The sequence below is a fragment of the Mugil cephalus genome, chromosome 8 (assembly GCF_022458985.1).
Source record: "Mugil cephalus isolate CIBA_MC_2020 chromosome 8, CIBA_Mcephalus_1.1, whole genome shotgun sequence".
NCBI lineage: Eukaryota > Metazoa > Chordata > Actinopteri > Mugiliformes > Mugilidae > Mugil > Mugil cephalus.
In genome coordinates this window covers 17,051,009-17,078,825 of record NC_061777.1, presented here as the reverse complement: position 1 = coordinate 17,078,825, position 27,817 = coordinate 17,051,009, and the positions used below count along the sequence as shown (strand labels likewise).

Here is a 27,817-nt window from a genome sequence, read left to right as displayed (position 1 = left end):
TCAGTTGTCACATCAAGAGGAACTATCAGAGCTTTAAAAGTTGATGCTCCCTTGATGTTTCTTCTCCTCATAATGTTACTTGACATTAAATTAGTTTAATTTGAAGAAGTGACCCTGCCGTGATAACACAGTCTGTCACATGAACCATGTCACCCTCCCCTCTCGCTAGAGCAATTGCAACATTGCCAAAATATTTCAGCCGACGTAGCCAACATTTAACATGACAGGTCACTGAAATTCACGCACAGCACTTAGGAGGAAACACATACAAACATTCTCACCAGAACATATTTATTAGCCACCTTTCATCATCTGTAATCTGTTTTTTCACGTGGTTCAGTTGTCAGAGTTTTTTAAATCCAAATTGTTTTCAAGGTGGAAAAAAAAAATAAAAAATTATAAGAAAAATTACTTCAGTTCTCTGTCTTTGGGCTGCATTGTGTGATACAATTGAAAACCAGGCAACGATGAGTATGACTAGAATGAATCTCAAAGGCAAACAAACCAAAGAAAAACTGCTGAATGTTCCCCAGATAAGCCACAGCAACTGAACCATCACAGATGGAAAAAACATGTGTATGCTAAACACATTTCAAATGATTGAGAGCAATCAACCATTGCTGAATGAAGCTATGGCTCACATAAGTGACAATATATTTTAAACACGGACTACGCGTTTAAATATATTGTGAACACAAATTGTGATGACACGTAAGAAATGTCTATTTTTTGTGTTTTGTTTCCAGATGCACATTAGCCACTGCCATTATAGTGTCCACTCTTTCCCTTCTTTAAGAAAAGAAGCATAAAAATAATTATGCTTCTTGTTTGTTTGCAAAATATTAATGATGCATTTTGTTTTTTATTTTGAGGTCTGCCTGTCATTTTGTCTGTTGCTGTGGTCTTGTACCCGGTGTTTAGTATGTCCCTGAATGTTTTATGTTGTCATTTAAATGCTTAGATGTTATTTCATTATACGTTTTATTTATTTATTTATTTATTTATTTATTCATGATGTCATATGTTTGCATGTGTTTCTAATCAGTTGTGCATCCACATTTTCTACTAAAGTATCATCAATCATGGATGAAGTCCCTGCATCTAAAGACATCCAGTATTTTACCTTGTATTAACTTGTATGTGTTTGTTTTGTGGCGTTGTGCAGCTCCGTGTGGGCAGAACATCACAGAGGACGGGGTGGTGGTGACCCTGCCTCCCTGTAAGACGGGTGCTTGGATCGTCCCAGCGATCATGGCTTGCTACCTGCTCGTGGCCAACATCCTGCTGGTCAACCTGCTCATTGCTGTGTTCAAGTGTGTAAATAAGTTCAGATTTGCCTCTTATAACAAACTAAAGACGCCTGAGCAGCACCGCTGGACGTGAAACTAATGTCTTTTGGTAGAATGCTAAAGGGAATCATTTTTCTTTTCTGCACTCCAAAACAACAACAGTCTCTAAATAGCAGATTTATACTGTTTACAGCAAATTAAGCCTAACTGTCTTCCAGGCTTTTCCTCTTAGAGATGGCACTATTTTCTGCTGTTAAGCCACATTTTAATTAGAGGCTATGAGCAAATTGTATTAAGACAATCTGATGTTTTTTCTTTCATGCTAATGATCTGTTACTGTGCCTTTATAATCCGTATCACATTTGCCTGTGTAATTACAAAAAAGTGCATGGTTGAAAAATACAATGTTTTAAATGAAGGTTGAATTAAATTATACATTAAAGTAGTTGGTTTACATTAGGTTATTGCATTAGTGCCTCTACAATGTCTGCACATTTTTCTCAGTGTCTGATCTTGGCTCAGCTGTACAGCAGCATGCAAAGTAAAGGAGTCAGTCGACTGTATACTATCACTGGTCGTTCAAATCGTTTGTCTTGCCTCTGATGACTTCCAGTTTGGCTTTGTTTTCAGTGGATGTGATCTTTCTTACCTGGTGAGGTATATCTGTCTTTGATTGTCCGTAGTAATACGTTCTTCGAGGTGAAGTCCATCTCCAACCAGGTGTGGAAGTTCCAGCGCTACCAGCTCATTATGACTTTCCATGAACGCCCAGTCCTCCCTCCGCCCCTCATCATCTTCAGCCACATAACCATGGTCCTCAAGCATCTGTGCTGTCGCTGGCGCAAGCATGATGATGACGAGAGGGACTATGGACTGAGTGAGTGGCATTACATTAAACAGTAATGATACAGGACAATGTGGTACCGTTATCACAGGTTTGGTCATTTGGAAAATGTCCTGTCATAAATGTGGTGCAGTAGCACCAACACTGTCAAACTCTTTGATCCACAGAGCTCTTCATCACAGAGGATGAGCTGAAGAAAGTCCATGATTTTGAGGAGCAGTGTATAGAGGAGTACTTCAGAGAGAAAGATGACAGATTCCACTCCTCTAATGATGAGAGAATCAGAGTCACCTCTGAAAGGTCAGCCATGGCTACCCTGCAATATCATGTCTCTCTTCTGACCTTGATACAATAAACATACTGTACATATTGTTTATAATCCATATTATTTATTGTATTTAATTTACTTAACCTTATTTTAATTCTCGTACATCTTGTGTTTTCTTGTGTATTATGACTAATAGCCCAATTCACCATAAAATGGTTTTACTCCAGAAAGTAAACTAAAGATCTTTCATTTTGTTATGATTGACTTTCTGTCTTTAATATCAGATTCCGTTGTGCCTCATTTTCTTCTTCTTCCTGTGTGCCTAATTTCTCCATCTCTCCACCACTCTGATTCTCATTCTGCTTCTGTTGTCTTTTCTCTTCTTTTACCTCCTTTTTTCTCCACTCTCTCAGGGTGGAGAACATGGCGATGCGTTTGGAGGAAGTCAACGAGAGGGAGCACTTCATGAAGGCATCACTGCAAACTGTTGATATCCGTCTCGCCCAAATGGAGGAGCTGATTGGGCGGATTGCCGTCGCGTTGGAGCGCGTGACAGGCGTTGAGCGCGGGGAGGTCAACAAAGTGCGTTCGCGGACTTCGTCTGACTGCACAGACTCTGCATACATTCTGCGGCAGGCCGAGTGCCCAGAATCAGCATACATCCTCCGCCAAAGCAGCTTTAATAGCACGGAGGGGAATGCCTACCGCCTACAGGAAGCACTTGAGGGAACAGCTGAGGGCTCCATGTCCCCTCCCTCTCCTACTGGCATGGCTACACGGACAAGGAGTCACTCGTTTTATGTTGGGGGTGGTCGTGTTAGTGAACGTTCAAGTGGGGCTGAGCGAGCTGAAAGCTTCTTCAAAGAGCGCTCACTCAGCCTCCACCGAGCCAACAGCTCACAGTCTGTGTCCTCGGCTGCCGCCACCAAGGAGTCTAAGCCCCTCCCCCTGGCGACGCTGTCGGTCTCCCAGCAGCACCGTCCTTCATCATGCATTGATATCTATGTCTCAACTTCTGAGGAAGTGGGCCCTGCGGAAGTCTTTCTAGATCCTCTGCGTGTGGTCCCACCGCTCCTGAGAGACTCCTCGCTGCAGTCAGATATCATGGAGACGATGCTGCCTGGAGGCCGGGAGTTCACCAGCGCTGCCACCAGCGGTTTGGGCGACAGGCACTCGGAGGGCGGCGCGGGCAGTAGTGGGACAGCTGGAGCGATGTTTGACGACAGCGCGGCTGCTGATTTGTCGTTGTGCTCAGCACACCTCTTACCAGACACCACCTTACCTCCCTGGGACATGGAACCATCCCCTCCACCCTCGGCAGGTCTGCTTGAACGCTCTAAGAGCAGCCGCTACCTCTCTGCAGCAGGCACAGCATTCCTGGACGAGCCTCCTCTGGTCAAGTCCCACAGCCTCATGTTCACGCCGAGAGCCTGCTATGGTGGACTTGGGGCAGGCGTCCAGGTTAAGGCTGCAGAATACACCAGCATTACTGACTGCATCGACACACGCTGTGTCTCAGCTCCATACACCCCTGCAGAACGCTCACAATCACCCGGAGGTTCTACTTCATTCCCCTTTGATAAGCCGTCAGACATTGGTTCCTCTCACCCAGAAAGAGAGGCAGAGCTTAGTCACACAGAGTCTGATCCAGAAGACCCTGAGGACCTGATTCCAGGCCCTGACACCCCTCGCCTAGGGGTTCTTGGTGGTCCCAGTGGGGCCCCTCTCTGCTCCCCCTTCTCCAAGCTAGAGCGAGCGAACAGCTGCTCTTCAGATGACTCCCATCCTTCCCTCACGCTGGCCCCTCCGCACCGGAAGAGCCTGTCGGTGAGTGAGAGGATGGAGAGGGGGTCGAGCCTGGGGGCAGACAGGGGGCCTGGGCCTGGGGGGCGGGGTCTGGCAGGAACCAGAAACCCCTTCCTCAGGAGCAAGTCAGGAGCAAGGCCTGAAACAGCTAAGACTGACAGCCTCTCCATGAGGAAGCTGGCTACTCCGTCAGCGTTCCGCAGCTTTGACAGACAAAACTACACGTGACAAGGACACGTCAGTGCACTCACACACTGTTAGGACCAGAGAGGAAAACTGAAAGGGCAAATGTAAAAGCAGGGTGAAGTTGCCCTTAGATGCTGGTCTGGTCCACATCTAGAGTTTTTTTTCCACTCAATGTTTTAGGTTAGAAAGTTTCTTCATAGACAGTATTAAAGGGCAGCTTTACCCTGAATCAAAAAATCAACGGGGAACAGGAAGGAAGATGTAGGGGTCCTTCTGTACACCAGTCAAAACAAAGAGCTATGAATCTAGACTAGTTTTTACCTCCTGTAGCTAAGTAACTCTCAGTGGAGTGATATGAAAATGGAAGGTGTATTTGTACTGTATGTCTTCCACCTGCCACCTTTACATCAAGTAGACATCTGTCACTGTGTTACATCACATATCAGTCAGGCTAGTCAAAGTATACTGTTACTCCTAGAGCTGCATTATATGGTAGACGCTGTGAAGTCTTCAGAGTGAGAGAGGAGAAAGGAGGAACACATAGCCACCTCATCTTGTCATTCTGTCTAAGCATATAGTCGTTACTCCACTGTCCTCTCTTTACATCACCTAACTCCAACAAGACCATCCCACCAAAATGCAGAAACAAGCCAACATTTCTGGCTGCTTCATGAAGGAAAGCATGAAGGTTTTGGATTTAACTGCACTTCCACATACCCGTAACATAGCAACAACTTACCTCTGGATAGACAAACACACTGACCTGAATATTAAGTTCATTTTTCAAGAGAATAAGACTAATGATTAATATTTGGTTGCATCAGAGAGGAAATGGCACTCGTTTTGGTCTGTGGGCTAAAATAACGCCGACAGAACTGTTGTCAGTTCAGCCTGAAACAGAAAGCAGAGCTTGAACTCACTCTAGTCAAAAAGTCGTTTCTCTGTCATGTGTCTCCAGTCAGCTCATGCTTAAGGCATGATTCTGTCTCAAGTGAGGAGTATAGTCTCTGCTTTGAAGGCCAGTGAAATGGCTGTGGTACGGATATTATCTATTACCACACATACGTGGTCAGGGAAATCCTACATATCAAGAGACAAGTTCACACCCGATCCCGGAGAGCTTTAACAAGTGCAATTGCAAAATATGAGGACAAGAGGGCGCCATGAGCCCATGTCAGAGGCAGCGATGCTTGCTGGGCGAAACTGATATGAACCTTCTTTGCCTGCACCTGACACCAAAAATCTCTCCACACTGAGTCGTAGCTCTCTTGTAGCCCTTCAGGTTTCGGCGGTGGCATTATTTTGCAATGGTTTTACATCCAACTACATCTAATGGATCCGTCCTTCATCTGTTCCACGCCTGTCACGCATTTGTTGTTCACCTTTATTTTATTTTGTTGCATTCAAACCAAACCAGTGCAAAAGGAGACTTAAAAAGAAAGCAACTGTCCAATGGTTAAGGTGAGTTTTAATCATATACAGGTAATGAAGAGAAAGAGCAAATTTTTTGATTTACTCAACAAAAGCTTGGGAAGTATATGCATTCTAGCTGAGATTTAAGGAAGGTAATTTAAGAAAGATTTTAAGTGGCGTGGAGGAGGAAACGTGGGGTTAGTATAATTATAATTATTATTTAAAGACGAAAGCCAGATCAGTGTTGAAATTTTTCTCTTTTTTATTGTAATGAAAGAAGTCTGGAGGAGAAAATGTCTTTCTCTGGTAGCTTTGTAAAAATAAGATAAGGTGAAATTGATAGCACTCAACTGATTTTTAATGTTTCTTTTATATTTTCTCACTATTACAACTCAGTTTAATCATGTTGCAATTCTTTTGAGATTGATTGATTCTATTTATTGATATTTTTTCTTGCCCATTATTGATAATTACGGTAAATGCCTGTTTGAATTACAAAATTAATATTTATATCTTCTCAGTGATATTTTTGTCAAATTTTAAGTATTTTCTAATTAACCTTTTAAAATTAATAAAAGATGATCATCTACATGCACTAAATGATGATGTATTATATTATTTATTGAATATAGAATTGTCTGATAAACTGTACATTTCAATCATATTTAAAGTATTTAAAGTAGTTTTTATCGTATGTTTTATCAAGCAGCTTATGAGAATTTTCTAATGTTGACATGGCAATACGCTAGTTGCCAGTATACCAAACTTAGGGTGCCTTTTGGGCATGGATGGAGTATGTGGGGACTGAAGTGATTCAAAAATCTGTGAAATTTCTCATCTTTGTCTTTTCTTCTCTTTTCATAGAGGCTAAAATTTTATTTTATTTATTTTCTTATAGACATTTGTTGCTTTCATCTGATGTACAGGGTGGATGAAATGTTATTAGTTGACTGTATCATTGCTTGTATGGGCATTTATTTGAATTCACCAAAAAAAACAACAAAAAAAATCTCACTGAGAATAATACTTTCATAGATTAAGAAAAAAAAATGTTTGCACGAGAAATTGAGACATAAGGATATAGCGTCTCCATACATGGTGCTGTTGCAGTAAATCTTCTTTCTTTCTTGAACTGAATGATCTGACTTATGTGTGTCACAGACCAATCTGATGATCCCAACATCTAGACTGTTAAATGCCCCCAGATGATATTGCTTCAATTATTTAGAGCTAAAAAAAAAAAAATACATATAGTGAACAACTGTAACCTGACCTTTCCTTATAAAATCTGTGGACTGTTCTTTTAACCTGGTAAGGATCGGGAACTTTGAACAGATAAATCACTAAAAAAACACCTCAGTGGCATGTTGTGGCCAGACGACGCTACAGAACATCAGATTTGGTATCTCTGCTACATAACCTACTAAACTCTGATACCTAATATGTAGGTTAGTGTGTTTAAGAGATGAACGGTTGACCCCAGGTCAGTGCTCAGGGACAATATTACCCCAGTGATGCAAGGAGTATATCATGGAAAGAAAGAAAGATATAAGTTCGTCTTGAGCAGAAGGCACCCAATATTATCACTGTGCTTTATGAGTCTAACCCAGAATCTTTGTGGTCGTAGGAAACATATATATTTGATGTCTTCAGAAATGGCAATAGTAGTATGAATGAATGTCTTGATCGATTTGTCCACCCACAGGGGTTTAAAATTCAAACAAAGCCAACTTAAGGCTGCGTTTGGTGTATGGAAAAGCGTGTTTGGGACCAAACCAAACTTTGTCAAACCATATGGCAACAAGCTGAGTCGCACCAGTTGTCTACACAGCTGTGGCACGCAGGGTTAGCCAAGCAAAGCTCAGTTTTACAAAGTGTGAAAACAGATGACTGTGCTTGACTGAAAGTGTAGGCCCTCAAATTTGGAGCACTATCAAAGAAAGTTAAAATATTCTTTTAGAATTCCTTTGTCCTTATAGTAAGGAATATAAGACGGCATCCGTGGGTTGTATAAACTCTGTACATTTAAATGTTGACATGGCTGTTGTGGAAGCTATTGATTAGAGGTGTGTGTGCGTGCATATGTATGTATAAATCAACTGCATGTCAACCCAGACATGTAGATGACACTAAGAAATACAGGGAGGCACGCCAACACAAACAACTCAACACAATCTCAGTGTACAGTATTTTTAAAATATTTTCCTACACTATATCTTAGAGTTTTGGGGGACTCAAGAGATGATAATCAACAGATTTGCTCCGCTCCTATAAACCTGTGACTCGTCAGCTGAAGAGAGTTTCACGCACATGTTTTTTTTTTTTTTCTGCAATAATTGCTGATGTTGTTCAACTAAAAGGGACTTTATGTCTCTACTGGTCACACTTTATTTATTGTCCTTTAAATGCATGCAGTTCTTCCACTCAGACTGTACAGAGACGACCTGTAATGACGACTGAGAGAAAGATAGAGAGAGATTATTATATGAAATCAAAGTAGTGAGTATTTGGATGCAAATACAAATCTGTATTCTTCAATGTGAATAGGCTCATGTCTGGCATGCATTGTTAAATAAAGAATTAAATAGATTGGTACTCTGCGCCTCGTCTGTTTTTACCTCTCCTAGGTCTTTAAGGAAGTCGATGACGAAAGGCTGATTGCAGCTGTGAGAAATATCGTGCATGTTGCACCATAAGCGTGTGGAGGATCGCCGTGTCTGTTCTGGCAGGTACCATGATAAACAGCACCAAGCAGAGGCAAAGAGAAATGTTTCTTCACTTTCCTTCACTTGTTTGTTTGAGCTAAACACCAGGAACATGTTTTCTACAACTCCCTTTATGATGCAAGCCGCAAATGTGCCAAGAGTTGTTAGAACACATAAAAAAAACAAAGACTTGTAGTGTAAACCATTAAGTAATGAGGCACATCCTGTTCTGGAGTTAGACTCGCCCTTCCTCCCCATTCGTCCCCCTTCCTCCCCCTGGTTGCTGGTGAAATGAGTGGGACAGGTGCTCCAGCGTGGACGTTTTTAAGACTTGAGGCCATGAGGCAAAAGCTCAACCTTGAGTTGCTCTCAGATTGGGAAACTTCTGATATGATTTAAATGCGTTATAGGACAGTTATTTACTTTATAAATGGGCTCAGGCTTCACGTTGCTCTCTTGCGTCTGTCCTGTCGGTGCAGGACTGAGCTGGCAGAAGGCTCCTTTTGGACTGGGTCTTCCAGTCTGTCCGGCTGTGAATGTGTGTGCGCGCGCGTGCGTATGTGAGTGGGTGGGTGCGTGCGTGCGTGCGTGGAGGGCCGGCGGTGTGTGTCAGCTCGCACTCCGCACGTGGTAAGGAACATTTTGTACCGATCTGGGTTACGCACGTGCCAGCTTTCTTTCTCTCTATACGTCGCACGCACGCGCGCTCAAGAGTTGAGCCTCGTCACAGTCCGCGGCTCAACAACATGACCCAGATGCGCCGTGCACTCGTGAACTCTTGCACTATGGTGAGAAAGGGAAGCCGGAGCAGGGACTGCAGTGGCCGCGGAAGCGCCTCCTCTTCCACTGAAATGTTTACAGCTCAGCCGAAAGAGAGGGGGAGCGGGAGGGTGGCCCCAGGCTATACGCGCCCGGCCAAGGCCCTAGCTTCAACCACTTTTTTTTTTCTAGGAAATTTGGGGGGCTCGAGCAAACTGGGGGCGGAGTTCCGACATGGAAAGGGACTAGACTGAAAGGGGACGAAAAGTTCCAGCGGTGTTTGTGTGTCTGTTGCACAAATAGGAACATTGTGTCACTACTTAACTTCTGCAGTCCTCTTGAACCTTCCCTCACGTTGTCTCTCATATCGCGCGAATACAGGACGTGCACATAGAGGGGCGTAGATAAATCTGCTTAAATGTTGTGACTCATTGCTGCAGTGCAGATAGCCTCAGCTAAACCTAGAGTTGTTTTTTTTTTTTGCAGATTCAGGCGTGGCGTTTTCTTCTAGCCGACAGAAACACGACAGCCTCAGTTTAAAATGTGTGTACTGGTATCACTGTCACATCAGCATTCATCATGATTCACAAATCTGGGTCATTTAAAGACCTTACTGTGCAAGGGTCATGTGCTACAAAATGCAGGAAACACTGTGCAGCAACAAATTCTCTCATAAACAACCCTAAAAAAATTTAAAGATAAAACTGTCCAGAGGCAGTGTTGCTCAATCCCACCACCCCCAAAATTGAGTGGTATTTTCTAGGAACTTTGGATGAACCACCCACTGCACTGGAAGCCTTGCTTTTTTACCCTTTAAAAAAAAAAAAAAACTGCAGGGGTCTTGTTACACTTTCAAGGGGATGTGCTGTATGGCACCAGAAATTTAGCAAATGCATAGGCTGCAGGAAATTCAGACTGAAGAAAGAGAACTACAGCCTTTATGACTGGTAGAGTGCTAATGATAGCTTGGCAGGCTGAAGGGAAGAAACACACCAAAAGTACCATATGAGTAACACCCCAGTCTTCTAAATTAATGGGAATCCTCAGCTTATGTGTCACCATATACTTTCAGTTCAAACACCAAGCTGTGCATTCATCTGGCTGAATTCGCAAGAACTATTTCTTGCAAATATTTCCCAAATGAGTTTGTGATTGCTCTGAGGAGTTAAAGAGGAGCGGTGAGGACGATTGAGGGCTGTGCTAATTTGGGAGCAGACCACGGTTGTGAAACTGGGACACAAAGTTAGACCTGTCCACAGCGAAAGAATAATGGGCCTCCCTCTTCATGATGCAGCTTTCTGTGTCATCAACACTGATCTGATGTCTGTAAACACTACTGTGTGTGACAGAAGATGGGCACAGTAACAAGAGTATTTAAGAGACGTAGAAACATGTACGCGTTTTATTTGCCCTTGTAGAATGATGAGAACAACGTGTAAAGGCTCATATATACTGAACTACGTTCTCTTCAGAATAAACAATCAAAATGTAATGTTTTAGTACTTTCGTCTTATAGGTGGGCATTTTTTTTTTTTTTTTTTTTAGTGAAGTCTCCATATTACAAATGTGGCTTCAGAAAGAAAAGGCAATCTCAAATAATATATGAGAAATTATAGCAACAATATATATTGTTGCTATTATTTCTGATCAAAGACACAAATATTTGTATGTCATTATACATGTTGTTTATATGTGAATTATCAATATTAAGTATAGGACCTTTGAATAAATAATGCTATATTCGAAATATTACTTTCCAAGAAATGTCCTTACATTATTTAATAACTTGGTAAGTCACTGCATTGGACTTTAAAGCTTTTTTAACCGGAAGCCCATATTTCCCAGTTATATGAAGTACTTGAAGGTAGCATCAGCCTGGCCCCGCCCTCTTTTCCCCCAGTGTCCCGGCGCTGTGATTGGTTCGCTGTCTCTTCACTCACTCCGCTGAATCGGCAATTCCGAAAAAAATAGTCACGTTTTCTCTCAGCCAATCAGAGCGTCGCTTTATTATGACACCGTGGGATTCCGCGAAATTGTTTCTTGGAGTTGGAAGAAGTGCGGCTCGCAGTAAAATAGGACAAGTTGACGCATGTGTGGGAGCGCACAGAAACAAAGGCGGAATAAACGTAGACACAATAGCTCCGTCGCAAGTGCCGTGTTTTATTGGGCCGGCATTTAGAATAAAATAGATCTAGAGGGAGAAGGAAAGAGGAAGAACCCGGGGACGATTCAAACTGCTAGCTTTCCTGAGGGGGGTGTTTATTTATCCGCCCTGCAACCTCAAGAAGGAAACGCAGGCTTTGCGGAATAGTCACATTGAAGACGACACGTGTGGATGATTTGCCACATGTCTCTTTTGAGGGCTGCGACCTGATTGTCGTACCCGCGTTGTTTTTAGGAGGATATAGACACTTTTTGAGACACTGTTTCTTCGGCTCGGCCGGATCTGCTCTAGTGATGTCGGAGGTTGAGGTCTCTGCAGACTGCGTCCCCGGCCGAACACAGGGGCGCACAGAGGACATACTGAAAGAGAGCCAGGAGAGCATGACTTTACTGATGGTGGCTAGGATTCTGCTGGACTTGAACAAATGCAATCCCAGCGCTATCAGCGCCGGGAGCAGCGTGTGCCTCGGGGGCAGCGAAGCCGGCCCTCAGGAGAAGGCGGAGAGGGGGGGTTACCGGTTGAACTCCGGGGACAACCGGGGCTCGCTGCCACCCAAACAACCCAGGAGCAGGAAGGCGACGGCGACGAGACAAGAGTCCCCCGAGAAGAGGCACTGCTGCCCCTTCACCGGCTGCGGGAAGATGTATGGCAAGTCGTCCCACCTCAAAGCCCATCTGAGGGTCCATACCGGTAAGTGGAGGCTCCTCTGGGTGCTGCTTGGGTGACACGCCTACGAAACTCGCCAGCTCGGTTCTGTTGACGACAGCAGTGAAACCGCTCTGCGTCACTATAACGCATTCTCATTCTATTTTTTTTTTTTTTTTACGTCAACGCTGTTAGTACCTGCCAGTAAATGTGAATGTTTAATAGTGACGTCAGGAAAGAAAATACAAATGTTACTGCTACCAAGTCACAATGTAAGCAGCTGGTGTTTAGAGGGCGTTCGGTTCATGTTCATGTGTGGCTTGAGTGTCAGTGACCACATGTTCCCGCAAATGAATAACCGATAATAGGAAAAGGTGGTCCCATGAAGTGGCCTGCTGAGGGAGGGGGGTGTGACTGGCTGGGCCGCACCGGGCCGCAGACTGGCTGAGAGGAGAGGAGAGGCGTGTGTGTGTGTGTGTGTGTGTGTGATAAAGTTGTATCTTAATCTGTTACGGACACGCAGCCACGCTGTGAGCTCCTGTGGGAACATCACGTGCAGCCTCTCATATTTGTGATGCCTGGCAATAATTCACCCGCGGCCGTGACACGCCGCCATGTTGCCCGAGCGCCTCGAAGGATGAGGGTTTAACATTTAATCTGAGGGATAAACCTGCGTCCCGACGAGAGCGAGGCACGATCTAGATTAGAGTAGACCTCACTCTCATGCAGGTCACTGCGACACTCTTGTCCCCGGTTGTCCCCACATGTTCTTGTCCGGAGGTAACCCTCCCAGCGCCTCCATTTCCTCATACGTCATCTCCCTCCTCCACTCCCCTCATATCGGGTTGTAAACAAGAGCAGACATGTGGTCCGGGGGAACACGTGGAGGAGGAGGAGCAGGGGTGTTTTTATTCGCATGACTCAAGATTTCTTAATCAATATGCTGTTATTGTTGCTGTTCACACAAGTCAGACCTGGATTTGACACACACCTAACTTTCAAGTGTATTCTCAAGCTATGCCTGAGCCTTTTCTTCTCCTTCTTTGTTTATATTTGCTCTTATTACTCGATCATAAATTGCCTTCCATCTGCTCTGTGTCTGTGATCGCTGTTAACATAAGCCCACCTTTTATACGTACTTGTTATTATTTTTGATTCAAAACTGTCTCTGGCTACCTACTGTCCGAACTGATTAAACTGTTTGAGAACCATGTCACAAAGGTTAAGATGTCCCAAGGGTGACGAGGTATGTCAGCTTTCAATGAGAACCACAAAACATCTTTGTAAGCCAAAGTTTATATTTATGTCGTGTCCCTCAAAGCAGTGATATTTAGCGCCCCCCTCGGTATTAGTTCATACATAGCAGCATCACATATAATCTAAAAAGGTAGTGCTATTATTACGTATAATTATTTTTAATAAGCCGGGAAACAAAGTTATGAATTGGTCGATTTTGCATTTAGGAAGAAAAATGAATGCCAAAACACAATATGTAAAGTGGACTTTAATTGACACTTGTGTGTCTCCTCAGGTGAACGCCCCTTTGAGTGTACCTGGCCAGACTGTGGCAAGAAGTTCTCCCGGTCCGACGAGCTGACGCGCCACTACCGCACACACACGGGCGAGAAGCGCTTCAACTGCCCAATGTGTGACAAGTGCTTCATGAGGAGCGACCACCTGACCAAACATGCCCGACGACATGCAGGCTTCCATCCCAGCATGCTCCAGGGCTCGAGCGTGGCCAAGAGACGCCGCTGCTCCGTGTCCATGTCCTCCTCCGATTCTGGAGACCAAAGCCCTGCTGGGGTGTGATGAGACACGCCCGCATCATCTACATGCACACATAGAGGTACATGCAGTGGATACAGTGGCAAACATGCTGTAAATCCACCCACGCAAGCAGTATAATGTGTGTGCATTTACACAAGTCCCGTCAAGTCAGAGAACTCAACCAGCCAGACCACTAGTCCGAGAGTGTTCATACTACACTTGTAACATTGTGCAATAGCATATAGAAACATACTGAACCTGACTGTAATCAAAGAGACCCGCCCCCTCTTATTCCCTGCGGTGATTGGTATTTATTAAGAGTTTTTCTGGGTCTGTCAGGAATGTCTAGTTGTTTTGTAATAATTTTACGTTGTGTTGTTTGCCTTTTTTTATTTTTATTTTTATTTTTTTGAAAGAATCTGCCATCCAAATGGTATTCATGTACATAGATATAGTATTCATTAACACTACACATGTCCACTTTGCATCACAGACTACATTTGCAGATGAAGAAAATGACAAACAAACATGTCAACAAACTCCTATGACTGATGCATACTTAGTGTGTTTAGAAGTTTAGGCAATAGTCTTTTAGTGAATGTTGCACACATAGACTTTCAGACATTTGTTCAGTAGCTTTTCAGTCCAGGACGAGGTGATTGTACAGCATAGCAGCAGTATTACCATGTAAATAGATTAAACAGACTTCAGTTGGATGATATACTCTCTATAGTGTAGTTTATTGTTATTGGAGCGTAATAAGATGAGCTGTAATATAGAAAAATCTAAAGCTATTTAATTTCATTTCTCTGGTCATGGACTTCCGTTGCAATGAGCCTGCAGGTGTGAGCGGAGTGTTTCCGATGTGGAGACACAAATGTTGTCACATTCATATGTAAACAAATGCACCACAATGTCTTTACAGTACTTAATCATGGCCATAGTGAGTTGAGCATATCTTAAGGGAAATTACACTTTACATTACATTGTCCGGTTTTATTTCTGGCTTCTGATGCACTACTGTGTGCAGGAGAACACAACAGGGTAAAGCAGCTGAAACACATTCTGTGTTAAGACCACAACGATTCATGTTTCAATAACAGTTTGTGCCTTTTAACGGGTTACTACTAATACTACCTGAATGAACATCGTCAGATTGTTTATGTTATGTATTTGCTAATACTTTAAAGATCAATGACTGTCTCTTACGCCATCAGTGCCAGTTGCTGTGCGCTGTGAATTAGCTTTTGTTTCTATCTGGACTGCATTCTTTTTCAGGGAATAATGAAATGTTTTGCCATGCCAGTCAAACGTACACCACCTGGTGGTGACATGGAAGCACAACATCCCTCACAACAGAAACCATTTTTTATTTGTCAGAAAACACGTTGAGGTGTACTTTTGTGATTAGTTTGCGAATGAATTTATTCCATCATGTAGCATGTTACATGTGTTTCTTTGGTACAATGTATGTTTTATTGGCCTGGTAATCTTTTATAATATCACTAATGGGATGATATATCTTATTAATCTACTACTACAGGAGCCAGATACATTGTTGATGTCATTAGTTTTCTTTTTATACTTGAAATATAATGCATTAAAATGTCCAGATGGAGTGTAAAGTTGGGTGTAGTTAAGCTTGTGGGGCAGAAACTACATGCTAAATGCTTGTCTTTTTTTCCCTTTTCTGGCATTAAAAGAACTGTGATTAGATGCTGGTGCCTTTGAGGTTGGAGCCCTTACTTCTGATGCTACTGTACTGTAATCAGGGACTGTCAATGCAAATCCCATGTTATTGCAATACACACAGCCGTGTAATAATAATTACTGCTTAAAAGTTTTAACATTAAAAACCTTATTCTTTTCTTTCTAAAGAGTTGTTCTTCACTTATTTCGCACGCCACTCCCTTATATCTGACAATGTGTGACTATGTGTTAATAGGAAAATCTCAAAGATCTTCAAGAATTGTCTTTTTAGTTGCTATTAAAGAATTGTGGTCTAAGACACACTGATGAAAGTATTGTGCCTCCAGAACAGTCCTGACTCAGAGTAGGTAGGGGATCCTACAGACGAGGGGCCTGGTAGATAAGGCTCGTTCCAGTGCATCCAGCAGATAGTCAGGGCTGTTTGGGATCTTGGGAGTTTGGAGGCTGGGACACCATCTTGGGTTACATGCTTTTTAAGATGTTCCTAACTAGATTTTTTTTGGTGCGTCAGGTCTAGGGTCTAGGTCACCAATAATATTCATGTGGGTGCGTCATCTCTAAGTAACATCCACAAATACCAGGTCCAAAAGTTTCCCAGCAGAACATCCAATTTTCACAAGATGGTCAATGTTATTCACTTCTTCTTCTGTCAGTGTTTTTTATATCCAGGCTGAATATTTATGATATTTTTAACTGAGTGTCTGTGTCAGCATTCCCATGCTAAATCAAAACCAGATAAGAGTAAGCGGATTCGGAGGAAACACATTTTTCTTGCTGCTGCAACTCAACATTAAAAGAATTTAAATGGCTAAACAAGACGATTGCCATGAAATCCCCACTGCAAAACATGACAACAGTCTTTTTTGAAAGAGGATCAGTTTAAAATATTGTATTGAGTGGTGGACCAAGAAGAAAGAGCAGCAGCAGTGAGCTGTTGATGATGAGCAGCAGGCTGCACACGTCCAACTTCTCAGCAAGATAACCAACTCTGTGCACCGTGTGTGAATAAAATCAGATCATGGCCCTCAACACGCTGTGACCTTTACCTTAAACCTTGTTTTCCGTCACCATCAATCGACCAGGACTCAAACCATTAAGACTTTAACATGAATGACTAGAAGAGTGAGTTAGAACATGGAGTGTTCCATTTGCTTTGTGTTTATTTATTGTCTTCATACACTGCACATAACAATAACATTGTTAAATACTGTAATGGAAATGTTTACAATACAAGAGAATCTAAAAGAAAGAAAGAAATGTAAATAAAAAACTCTTCCTATTATCTAAATGTAAAAAAAAAACATAATGTAACAAACAGCAAATATCCTTCGAAAATAAAAACCTAAATGATTAGAAATAATAATGACAATAAATACACACAGCTTTCAAACTTCTCTGTACTTAAGGCATACTCTAATTGTAAATAAACAACTGATTTAGAGAGACAGAGTCGTAAATGGATATTAGTGCTCCAAGTCAACGATCCTTGATGTTGCAGTTACAAAACTATTCCCGTCCTATTGGTCAAAAGAGAAATAGATGCCACCTCACTCATTCTTTTGGCATCGTCTGTCTGTATGCATGCATGTGCACACGTGTGTGTGTGTGAGAGAGCGACAGAGGGAAACTCTTTCTGTGGTGTCATGATAGAAATGGGAAGGAGGGAGTGTCCACTGATCGTGATCGAAGTGAGGGCGTAACACAACAGACTGTGCTAAAATATCTATCTGAAGTCCCCCCTCCGGTTCCTTTGGCCTTGATAACGTGGGGATAATGTTAGAGGGTCTGTGCAATGACATGGGATCTTCCCATTTGACACAGTTCATATCAGCTCAGCCACTGTCACTGGTGCGCGGGAAAGAGTGCACAGATATGGGCCCAAAGAAAAATAAAAAAGTACAACAAAAAGTGCAAATTCAAAACAATGCAAATCAAGCTTGTGCCACAACAACAGATTGTGCAGAACAGAAATGAGGTGAAAATGAAATGTGCTACTTGCTAACTTTCCGTTCAGCTGTTCGGTCTTTTTGTTTCTACATTCATCCCTAAACTCTGTGATCAAACATCTCGAGCGAGAAGGGCAAAGAAATCAAAAGGTGAAGGTGGCGTGAATGAGTGCAATGGACTGGCCTGTGCTACATCAACCCTGTACAGTACAATTAACACAGTAATCCAATAATTTTGTGTTCCAAGACCACACTTTAAATATCTGAACATCAATGCATACAACCACACTGATCCTTCAGGTTAAGAAAAAAGTAAGCATTTAAATAAAAACAAAACTAGAAAAAATGCAAAAATGTAACCCAGATTTCAGGCAAAGCAGAACAGTTGATTCAGCAGTTATGACAAGGTTTCCTATACTTTCGGGAAATTAAAATCACTTTGCAGCATCAACTGACCTTTCCGTCTCTCTGTCAGCTATATTATTATGTGTTATGTTACATCATGTTCACAGGAGAAGAGCCGTCAAGCACAAGTGTACGTCCTTCCATAGGAGGAAACCACCACTTCACTTATATTTTAAATACATATTATTTTCACATGTGTCCCTTCTCCTAGATTTTGAACCAAAGCTTCTATACGTTAATAAGATTATTTGTCATTGTCATTATCATAGCACTTACAGTGGGGGAAATAAGTATTTGATCCCCTGCTGAATTTGTAAGTTTGCCCACTTCCATAGAAATGATCAGACTCTGGTTTTTATGGTTGTTTACTGGTTATGGGTATAGACAGAATATCAATCGAAAATGCATAAAAAACACACAATCTAAAAGTTATAAATTGTTATGTATTTTATTAAGGGAAATAAGTATTTGATCCCCAACAATTCACTTAGAATTCAGGCTCCTACAGATTGGCTGGTGCGCATGTGGCACACAGCTGTGCTCAGTCAACTAATTACCAATACTCCTGATCTTAACTCGTCATGTATATAAAGCACACCTGCTCTAAGAATCAGTTTCTTACATTCCAACTTCTACAGCACCATGGGCAAGACCAAAGAGCTGTCAAAAGATGTCAGGGACAAGATTGTAGACCTGCACAAGGCTGGTATAGGTTACAAAACCATCAGCAAAAGGCTTGGTGAGAAGGTGACAACTATTGGTGCCATTATTCGCAAGTGGAAGACCCATAAAAGGACCATCAACTGTCCTCGGTCTGGAGCTCCCCGCAAAATCTCGCCTCATGGAGTGAGGATGATGATGAGAAAGGTGAGGGAGCAGCCTAAAACAACACGGCAGGAGCTTGTTAATGATCTGGAAGCAGTTGGGACCTCCGTCACCAAGAAAACAGTTGGCAACACACTGCGCCGTTATGGATTGAACTCTTGCAGTGCCCGCAAGGTCCCCCTGCTCAAGAAGGCACATGTACAGGCCCGCCTTAAGTTTGCCAGTGAACATCTAAATGACTCAGAGAAGGCTTGGGAGAAAGTGCTGTGGTCTGACGAAACCAAAGTTGAGCTATTTGGCATTAACTCGACCCGCCGTGTTTGGAGGATGAAAAAACGTGAGTATGACCCAAAGAACACCATACCCACGGTTAAGCATGGAGGTGGAAACATCATGTTTTGGGGCTGTTTTTCAGCAAAGGGTACAGGGTAACTTCACCGCATTACGGGGCAGCCATGTACTGTAACATCTTGGACAAAAACCTTCTTTCCTCAGCAAGAACACTGAAGATGCCTCGTGGGTGGGTTTTCCAACATGACAATGACCCAAAACATACTGCCAGGACAACAAAGGAGTGGCTCAAGAAGAAGCATATTAAGGTCATGGAGTGGCCTAGTCAGTCTCCAGACCTTAACCCAATCGAAAACCTGTGGAGGGAGCTGAAGCTCCAAGTTTCCAAGAGGCAGCCAAGAAACTTGAAGGATTTAGAGACTGTCTATAAAGATGAATGGGCCAAAATCCCTCCTGCGCTGTGTGCAAACCTGGTGACCAACTACAAGAAACGTCTCATCGCTGTGCTTGCCAACAAAGGTTTCTCTACAAAGTACTGACTTGTGTTGTGCTTGGGGATCAAATACTTATTTCCCTTAATAAAATACATAACAATTTATAACTTTTAGATTGTGTGTTTTTTATGCATTTTCGACTGATATTCTGTCTATACCCATAACCAGTAAACAACCATAAAAAACAGAGTCTGATCATTTCTATGGAAGTGGGCAAACTTACAAATTCAGCAGGGGATCAAATACTTATTTCCCCCACTGTAACTGTCATTACAATATTCTACCAATGCCTCATTGCCGCCACCCTGGTGGCGAAGGAAACTCACAGCGGATGAAGACTTGGTTATGTTGTGTCGAGGTGGCGGGGGGGTCGGGGGCGGGGTTACTGTATTTGACAGGTGGTGGAGGAGGTTGCCTGGCAGCACATGCAGGTGGGGTTGACCGATTTGGGCGGGATCAGATCCAGGTCCTCGTCGTCTGGGATTTCATCTAGACGGTAGCCATCTTTTAGCAGCTGAATGTTCAGATCCTGATTGATTTGCTGAAGGGGAGAGGAGATTGATTGTTAGAGCACCAGGTTACAGAGTATTTACAGAGCAGACTCCCGCAAGAATTTATTCAATTAGAGGCATGGGATGCAAGTAGTAGATACTATAGCAAATGTTCTGCAGTAGCACATTTGGTGAGTTAACAGTCAATAATAAATAGGTTATGACAAAAATATATCTTGGTCTTGGTACCAACTGGGCCTAGATTTATTTTAGATCTAGTCACAGTCATAACCATGACTGCTCTAGTAGTTTGTTACCAACTAGCCTCCAAATCGGTTGTGATTCATCAGAGTATGGACATGGTCCTTCTGAGGGTGTCCTGTGGTGTCTGGCAACAGAAAGCTGTTAGTGGGGGTCTTTGGGTGCTGTGGGTTGAAGGGAGGGATCTCTGTGGACCCGGCTCGTTCCAGTACATCACACAGATCCCACTTGATCAGTTTGGGATGTAGGGAATTTGGAGGTCAGGTCAACACCTTGTGCTGTTTTTCATCTCTTCTGAGTTGTTCCTAAACTGTTTCTGTTTAGGGAATGGGGGGCGCCTGGTTTGGTCTAGGTGAGTGGTGCATGTCTAAAAAACTCCAAAAATCTAAATCCACATGAGTGCCAGGTCCAAAGGTTTCCCAGGAGAACATTGCATTGTCCGAAAATGATGTTATTCTGCTGTTAGTCAGTGGTTTTAATTCTGTGGCTGATCAGTGGATGTCTGTGTTATTCAATGGCAGCTATATCCATTTGCTTGTGTTTCACCTTTGTTATATTTCAGAATAGAGCTCATAGTAATAATCAACTTATTCACTTTGCTACAGCAAATTACATTAAGAGATCTATACCACTTCCATTTCTGAATGGTTAACATGTAGCTGAAGGAAACAGCCACTTAGCTAAGCTCATCGCAAAGAATGGTCCCACAGGGAAACAAACAGGATTTGTCAAAAAGTTAACAAAATCTGCTAACCAGCATTTGAAAATTTCAGGTTATATACATGGCTATACCCTGTTTGTTTGATTTGTGCAATGATGTAAGTGTAAACTGACCCTGTTTTAGCCACAAACAAGGCTGGCACAAACCCCTCCTTTGTGTTAAGACTAGTTCTTGGCTCGTACCAGTAACATCCTGAAGTCTCTACTGGTTGCCTGGAAACCAGGCTAGTACTTTCTGAAACGTTGAACTATTAGTTAAAGAGCTTCTCTGGAAAGGGTAGGGAAGGAAAGGAACAATTGTGTGTTTTTGTTGCATCCCACCTAATTGACAGATCCGCAGCTAAACTGTTCATATAAAATTGGTGCCAAATATGAGAAAGGTCTCATTTAACAAGCCCTGCACGGAAAAAAAAGAAATCCACCAGCTGAACACGACGTCTTCCATGAGAAAAAAATACATCTCTTGTCTGACCTTATTAGATTCAGACAGCGTCCAATAAATAACTATGTCTATGTCTATTTGTGACTGGCTAAAAGTCACAATGGTAACCATGGCGAAGTCAGAGCCAGCTCTGTCGCAGATGGCTGCAAGCACCATCACTTGGAGCTTTGTCATGAACATGACAACTATTCGAGAGAGATTCTTTCATCAGTTATATTTCTTTGTTTGTAAGTAACAATAATGTTCTGATTTTAAATCCCGTCAATTTTCAATTTACATATGAGCTGCATTTGCTTCTATAGATCCACATGTGGTTCATAAGCAATGCACATAACAACCACACTTGCTCACAACTTGCTACTAAATCTAATAAAGAGAAAACAACTAAACTGGGCCACCACATTTGCTGCGTATTAGCTATTTGTTTTTCATGACATGCTGGCTTTGAGATCCAAAAACTTGGGGGATTTTAAATATGACCCACAATATATCCACAAGCCTGAACTTCTTAGAAACAGGGCTGATGAATAGGGCGGGGTTTTAGCTTCCACTGAGGAATAAACGTGACAGTGCATCTGTGATTTGCACTTATACACCTATATTTCATTTGTATCCTGCTTCGTGCCTGCACCTGTAGCGCAATCACACACTAGCAGGGAGAGCAAATGCCTGACAAGACTGACTTAAAAAGGCCTGACTCTTGGCCTCTTGACGAGGAACAAAGGAACGAAGGAGGCGAGGGAAGGTAAGTTGAATTATCAAAAAAAAAAGAAGAAGCACTGATATCTAGCACACTTCTCACCTCAGCAGAGGAATATCCTGACGATGAGTATCTAGACATGTCAAAGTCATCATCACTGAAACAGAAATACAAACGTTAGCAGCATATTAGTGTTCGTGTGCTTCTCTAGAAAAATTAAAACTAAAGCAGGAAGTGCATTAAGTGTGTCTTGGTTTGTGTGTGTTTACCTGTCTGTATCTAGGGCCACCAGGGGCTTCTCATCGGGGCTCTGATCTAAAGAGGAATAGCCTTTATTGGGGACTACCAATCTGGAGGAGGAAGAAGGTGGAAACAAAGGGGAAAAGATCAGTGTAAGAAAACAACAGACTGCATAAGAACAGGTGATTGAAACTACATAGCAGAAAGACTTAAGGACCTAACTACAGTAACAACTGAGGTGAAAAATCGAGTCAAAATCAATGGAACTATTTCATGGCCTTAAAGTTCATGCACAATTTGCATCTTTAGTATCAACAAAGGAATTAAAGTTGATATTTGTCGAACAGTGTCACTGTGACATTTTGTGGATGCACAACTTTAACTTAAACAATCACTTAAAATGTGTAATATGTAGGGTTTAAGTGGAATATTGTGTTTTTTTACCCTTTTTTTTTAAAAATTTATAATTTTTTTTGTATTTACATTGAAACATTGTATTTTACATTGAAGTGTCAGACACCACAAACATTAAATCTAGTACAGTGATACAAAAATTGTCCCACAGCCAGTATGTAATTTGGTTGTGAGAGGCTAATTAATGAAAGTGATGCTAATGAAATATTAACCACTAATAGGAATTTTGGGTCTATTACTGAACACGTGAATTTTATAAAGTAAACTATTGGAAAGAAAATGCTGCTCTCATTTCCTCACAGACCACAGCGCTCACTTCTTACCGTGTTCTGGCCATGACATTGTTCTTCTTGGGCTGCTGGTTGACTGGGCTACCTACAGTGTTGCTGTTCTTCAATGAGCCTTTCCTGGCCAACTCTCTTTGTTTCTCTGTACAAAAAAGACAGAGGAACGCACAAAACTAACGTCAATTAACATCATTAGCATCCACTCAGGATAAGGACAATTAAGACTTCACAGGCAGGTTTAAAGCAATGTTAGAAACACTGAAGTCTCCTGACGTTAACAGATTTACTTGATTGTTAGCAGATTACTTAAGTGGAAGAACAATGTATAGACTGCTACAGATACAGACTCATCAGGCAGCCTGATGATCAGCAACATATTTTCCATTCATTAGTAAGTTTCCACTTTGTGAGGCCTGCTTTCTAGCACAATGATAGGCTTTGCTTTACGTAATATAAAATCCTAAAAGCATAAGCAATAAATTCAGAAACTCTGCATGTAACCTTTGTCTTCTCCCCTGTTTGATTCTCATCAGCGACCACTTGACGAACACTAATGCTGCTAGCCTGAGCCAGCAGTGAACTAGAATGTAATACATTAGTAGCAGCATAAATGGTTGTATCTTGTTTGTATTGAGCTGGCGATTAATGGCATTACCTCTCTTAATCCTGGAAAAACAAAATTGTGTATAGTGTAATAGCGCAGATTACATGTCACAGAGGCAAAGAGATTAATAAACATGCCTAATTAAACATGGCCTAGTTCAACAGCGGCTTACATTGTGTGCTAAATCTGGAGTTACATCCTAAAAGTAATCACTTACTCAGTCTATTATTGTTACCTTTGAATAGTTCAAACAAAGAAAACGACTGAATAATGTATTACAGTAAGAGTGAAAGAAGTGCTGCTTCTTGTCACTGTGCTCTGTCCAAGGTGCTGAAATTGATCTTCATTCATTTATTTCATTGTGGATTCAACTTGGCCTCACCTTTGAAACATCAACAACAACAAATTTGTAGTTGAAAACTATAAGCCAAATAATAAGTGGGTCAACTGTAAAAATAATCAGCAGATCGTAATGACAATAATCTGGAGCTGCAGGCCTAAATAAGATAAGATAAGATAAGATAAATGGGTAAACATTGAGATAGAGTGAGAATAAATCAGCCTCATTCAATTGCATTTTCGCTGCCGTTGAACAAACTAACATGCAATTTTCTGAACACTGCCTGTAGCGAAATAAATAATATATTGTTTAATAACTGTATTCCCACTCAGATTGTGAACATTCAACCCATCAGCAGTGTATACACATACATATACCATGCTTTTACACAACTTGACCAATTAGATAAAGCAACCTGCTAGCTGTTAGATACCCCCAAATTAAATTAATCGAGAGCCTAGCTAGGTATAATCAAGAGGTTCCGTAGCTATGACAAAGCAGACACTTTTGTTTATGGGCTGCAAATTAATGTCATGGGGCTTTTTGTGCAGACAGGGGACAAGACGTTGGGTTTCCATTTATCGTCGTATTGTTTTTTACCAGTAGTATTTGACCAGTCTTTAGCAGTCCTTGGTTGCGCACAGGTTAACAGTCCATATGGAGTGAAAAAGAGGCAGAAAGCCCTGTTGACAAACGAGCTAACAGGTTATACCTTAAAATAAGCATTTGTCAACAGTATGGACTTACATGTCTTGTCTCAACTCCAATTCTCCAAGTCTCAATTTGCGAATTGAACTCTAAACCATGGTACATGAAGTCTTTGCCTGGATATCTGTGATCTGTTCTTCATATATCTATTGGCTACACTTGAAGACCCGCATCTCTAACCATAGCCTTATGAAAGTAAGTCATCAGACGATAGCTGACAGGCTCCCATATGAGTTCACACACAGAGGTTCTCAAAGTCATATTGTGAGTTTTCACACAAAGTTTTTGGTCAGCTTTGTGACAGTAAGGTTGTCTGAAAACTGAACTTGCTCACTGTTCAGATGCCACCCTCCTCTAAATCTAAATGGCCCGGCACAGCGACACAGTCTGTACACAGTCTCTGACATATCTACAGGTTACGCCCCATCTCTTGACTGGATTTTAAATTCACAGTCAATTACAAAAGAGAGATTTGGTCACGCGAACACTGAAATTCTTACCTATTTTCATCTGCAGGGGTGAGGGCTTGTAGTTGATGGTGACCGGCTCCCCCTCTCTGGTGTCTGAGTCTGCCTCTGAAGCTGTGGACGAGGCCGGGTCCTGGAGAAAAAACATCGTGGACAGAAGAGGATGAGCAGAAATGTGCATTACTGAGGTGGTGATGAATAATTAATGTATTTTTGTAATGCATAATAAACCCTACATTGCTCAAGTAGCATGGATAAACTGATCATTGGTAGAGAATGAAAAATATTTAAATTACACTTGATGTGTTTTAGGGATCATCTGGAAAACTGGTCTGCTGACAAAACAAGGCAAAGGAAGGGGGAGGAGAAATCCTCATTAATCAATGGACACATGAATCCCGGTGATGAATGGAGGTGTGGGGACACCTGGAGACAGTAGGTCAAATAGCTTTGGGTCTAGACTGGTTCTCTGGCGGCAGCAAAGGCCGCCCTGCAGGCTGCAGTAACCCAGGGCCCCGCCGCAGGCCACGGAGCGCGCCGCTACACCATTTACACTGATTAGTTTTATTTATTCCATAAAAAGACGAGGTTTGAGGCACATACAAACACACACTCGAGGTCAGGACTCGCTCGTTAATCTTGATAAAGGCCACGCATGTGACAACTTGCTGCATGGATGCTGAGGATGTAGCAGCAGCGTTGGGGATGGGACGCTTGTTTTCGCCAGACATGACGGATGCTGCGCAGCAGACCGGACGCCGCTTGTTTTAGCCACAAAAACGACTGTTTGTAAGGAAATCGTTCATTACCTTCCGTCTCACGCAGTCATTTTAACATCTCAGACACAAGTCGAAAAAAAAACGAAAAATTAAAAATTAAAAAAAAAGCTCCACGGGCATCAACCAATATCACACATGGCAGGTGATGGATTAGTCTTGATCGGAGGAGCCGAACGTAAACGATGGCAGACATCGTGAGGTGAGTCTCTTACAGTTTCAATGACATTTAAAACAAGAAAACAACACTGACAGATCGGCAGATAAAACCCAACATATCTGACTTACCAGCGGCTGCATCTCAGCCTGCATCTCCGCCTCCTGCACCGCACTCGGCACCTGAAATCTATCTATTTCTTCCATCATTTTGACGGCGCGCCTCTTTCCTCCTTCTCCTACAAACCAAACGACGGCAGTGGGTCTCTTCGAGTTATCGCCGATGCTGTGACCGATGTCAGGCTCGTATCTACAATCTCTGCACTTCCCCGGTGGCGAGCTACATCCCAGCAGGCAGTATGTCGACGGTGGTGTGACCGGTTGGGTGACGGTGACTCCACCACCCACTTCCGGGTGGGGTATCCCAAGGTAGGGTCCGCGGACCCAGAGGGGTCCTCCAGCAAAGTGAGATTAATATCGGTGTGTTCCTATTTTAATATGCAGCATAAATGACACGCTTATATAAACATGACTACTAGTGAAAATGTGTGTTGACAATTCTTCAGGAACTTTCCCCGAACGAAACCACAGGTGTCATACTACTTAAACTTTTTGCTCCTTAATACTACTCCACTTCACTGGTTTATAGCATGTAAATATAGCATGGAAATATCGACATTTTAATAACCTAATATCTGTGACAAACAGTAGTGATATTTACATAGCCACTTCCCACATTTCCACTTAAAATCACACAATCAGAAAATAAAATAAACTTTTGAACAGTTAAACGTTATTACACTGATCAGCCACAACATTAAAACCACTGATGGGAGAAATAAATAACAATAACACTGTGGGATACACTGGAACAAGCCTGATCTACAGAGGCCCCTCTGGTGGTGGTCATAGTATTATGTCTGATCAGTGTGTATTGTTGTTGTTATTCAGACTGTGTAGTTCAGCCCATCTAATTAACAAATAATAAAATAAAATTATGACACCACATGAAAGTGAGACCAAGCTTTGTGTGGGGAATAGGCTACTGCTATCTTAAAACATTGCTGATGTTGAGTTCTTTCCTAATATTTAGGATTTTGTTAAATAAGTTGACTAAGGTGTTTTTAATGCTTACATCGGCACAGTATGCAGAGAACTCATACCAGGATGTGCACGTTTCCCTGTCAAACTGTATGAGGAAAATACTTGATGATTACAACCATCTGTGATGTGCCACAAGATGTAAACAAGCTGTGCCAAGCCTCAAAATGGAAAGTCAGGTTGCTGTTTAAAACACACACACACACACACACACACACACACACACACACACACACACACACACACACACACACACAAAAGATACCTTTGGACTTCTGGCACAAAGTTCTGTGGCCTGATAAAACAAAAATCAATCTCTACTGAGACATGACCCAGACCCTCACCTCATATGCCAAACAAGGTGTGATTAATTTGGTATGGCCACCAGCTGAACTGGTACACTGGCATTTATTGATGATTTCACTGGTGACAGAAGCTGCAGGATGAAACCAGATTTACACAGGAACAGTGTGCGCAGACAGGTGTGGAAAAGCTCACTGGATAACATTTCATTATTCAGCAGGATAACAATCCTAAACATACAACCAAAGCTAAACAATACGGTTTCAGGTCTACAACTATATTCTATC

General features: G+C 42.2%; 3 protein-coding genes across 20 annotated transcripts in view; 2 read left to right on the top strand and 1 right to left on the bottom strand.

Annotated features, from left to right (window-relative positions):
- Positions 1-8,395, top strand: part of trpm3 (transient receptor potential cation channel, subfamily M, member 3) — a 118,787-nt gene extending 110,392 nt beyond the window's left edge. For all 18 annotated transcript variants that reach the window (XM_047592974.1, XM_047592976.1, XM_047592973.1 and 15 more), the window contains 4 exons: positions 1,166-1,313; positions 1,973-2,166; positions 2,301-2,433; positions 2,815-8,395. In XM_047592974.1, coding sequence (XP_047448930.1) covers positions 1,166-1,313; positions 1,973-2,166; positions 2,301-2,433; positions 2,815-4,435 — 2,096 coding nt within the window. In that variant the 3' untranslated portion in view covers positions 4,436-8,395. The remainder of the gene's footprint in view (positions 1-1,165; positions 1,314-1,972; positions 2,167-2,300; positions 2,434-2,814) is intronic.
- Positions 8,396-9,795: 1,400 nt separating this feature from the next.
- On the top strand, positions 9,796-15,726 carry klf9 (Kruppel-like factor 9). Its single transcript, XM_047592992.1, has 2 exons — positions 9,796-12,124; positions 13,611-15,726. The coding sequence occupies exons 1-2, from the start codon at positions 11,728-11,730 to the stop codon at positions 13,889-13,891; spliced, it is 678 nt and encodes a 225-aa protein (XP_047448948.1). The 5' UTR covers positions 9,796-11,727; the 3' UTR covers positions 13,892-15,726.
- Positions 15,727-16,686: 960 nt separating this feature from the next.
- fam219ab (family with sequence similarity 219 member Ab) lies at positions 16,687-26,565 on the bottom strand. Its single transcript, XM_047592993.1, has 7 exons — positions 26,259-26,565; positions 25,228-25,327; positions 23,112-23,217; positions 22,404-22,484; positions 22,237-22,291; positions 19,782-20,061; positions 16,687-18,183 (listed from the first exon to the last, which is right to left on the bottom strand). The coding sequence occupies exons 1-6, from the start codon at positions 26,334-26,336 to the stop codon at positions 19,903-19,905; spliced, it is 579 nt and encodes a 192-aa protein (XP_047448949.1). The 5' UTR covers positions 26,337-26,565; the 3' UTR covers positions 16,687-18,183; positions 19,782-19,902.
- Positions 26,566-27,817: the final 1,252 nt, after the last annotated feature.

What these genes read in the sequence shown, in the direction of transcription:
- klf9 (XM_047592992.1), top strand. Translation starts at nt 11,728, where the DNA reads ATGTCGGAGGTTGAGGTCTCTGCAGACTGCGTCCCCGGCCGAACACAG. An exon ending in CCATCTGAGGGTCCATACCG is followed by an intron (nt 12,125 to 13,610) that starts GTAAGTGGAGGC and finishes GTGTCTCCTCAG; the next exon opens with GTGAACGCCCCTTTGAGTGT.
- fam219ab (XM_047592993.1), bottom strand. Translation starts at nt 26,336, where the DNA reads ATGATGGAAGAAATAGATAGATTTCAGGTGCCGAGTGCGGTGCAGGAG. An exon ending in GTGGCCCTAGATACAGACAG is followed by an intron (nt 22,292 to 22,403) that starts GTAAACACACAC and finishes TTTCTGTTTCAG; the next exon opens with TGATGATGACTTTGACATGT. An exon ending in CAGGATATTCCTCTGCTGAG is followed by an intron (nt 20,062 to 22,236) that starts GTGAGAAGTGTG and finishes TCTCCCCTTCAG; the next exon opens with CAAATCAATCAGGATCTGAA.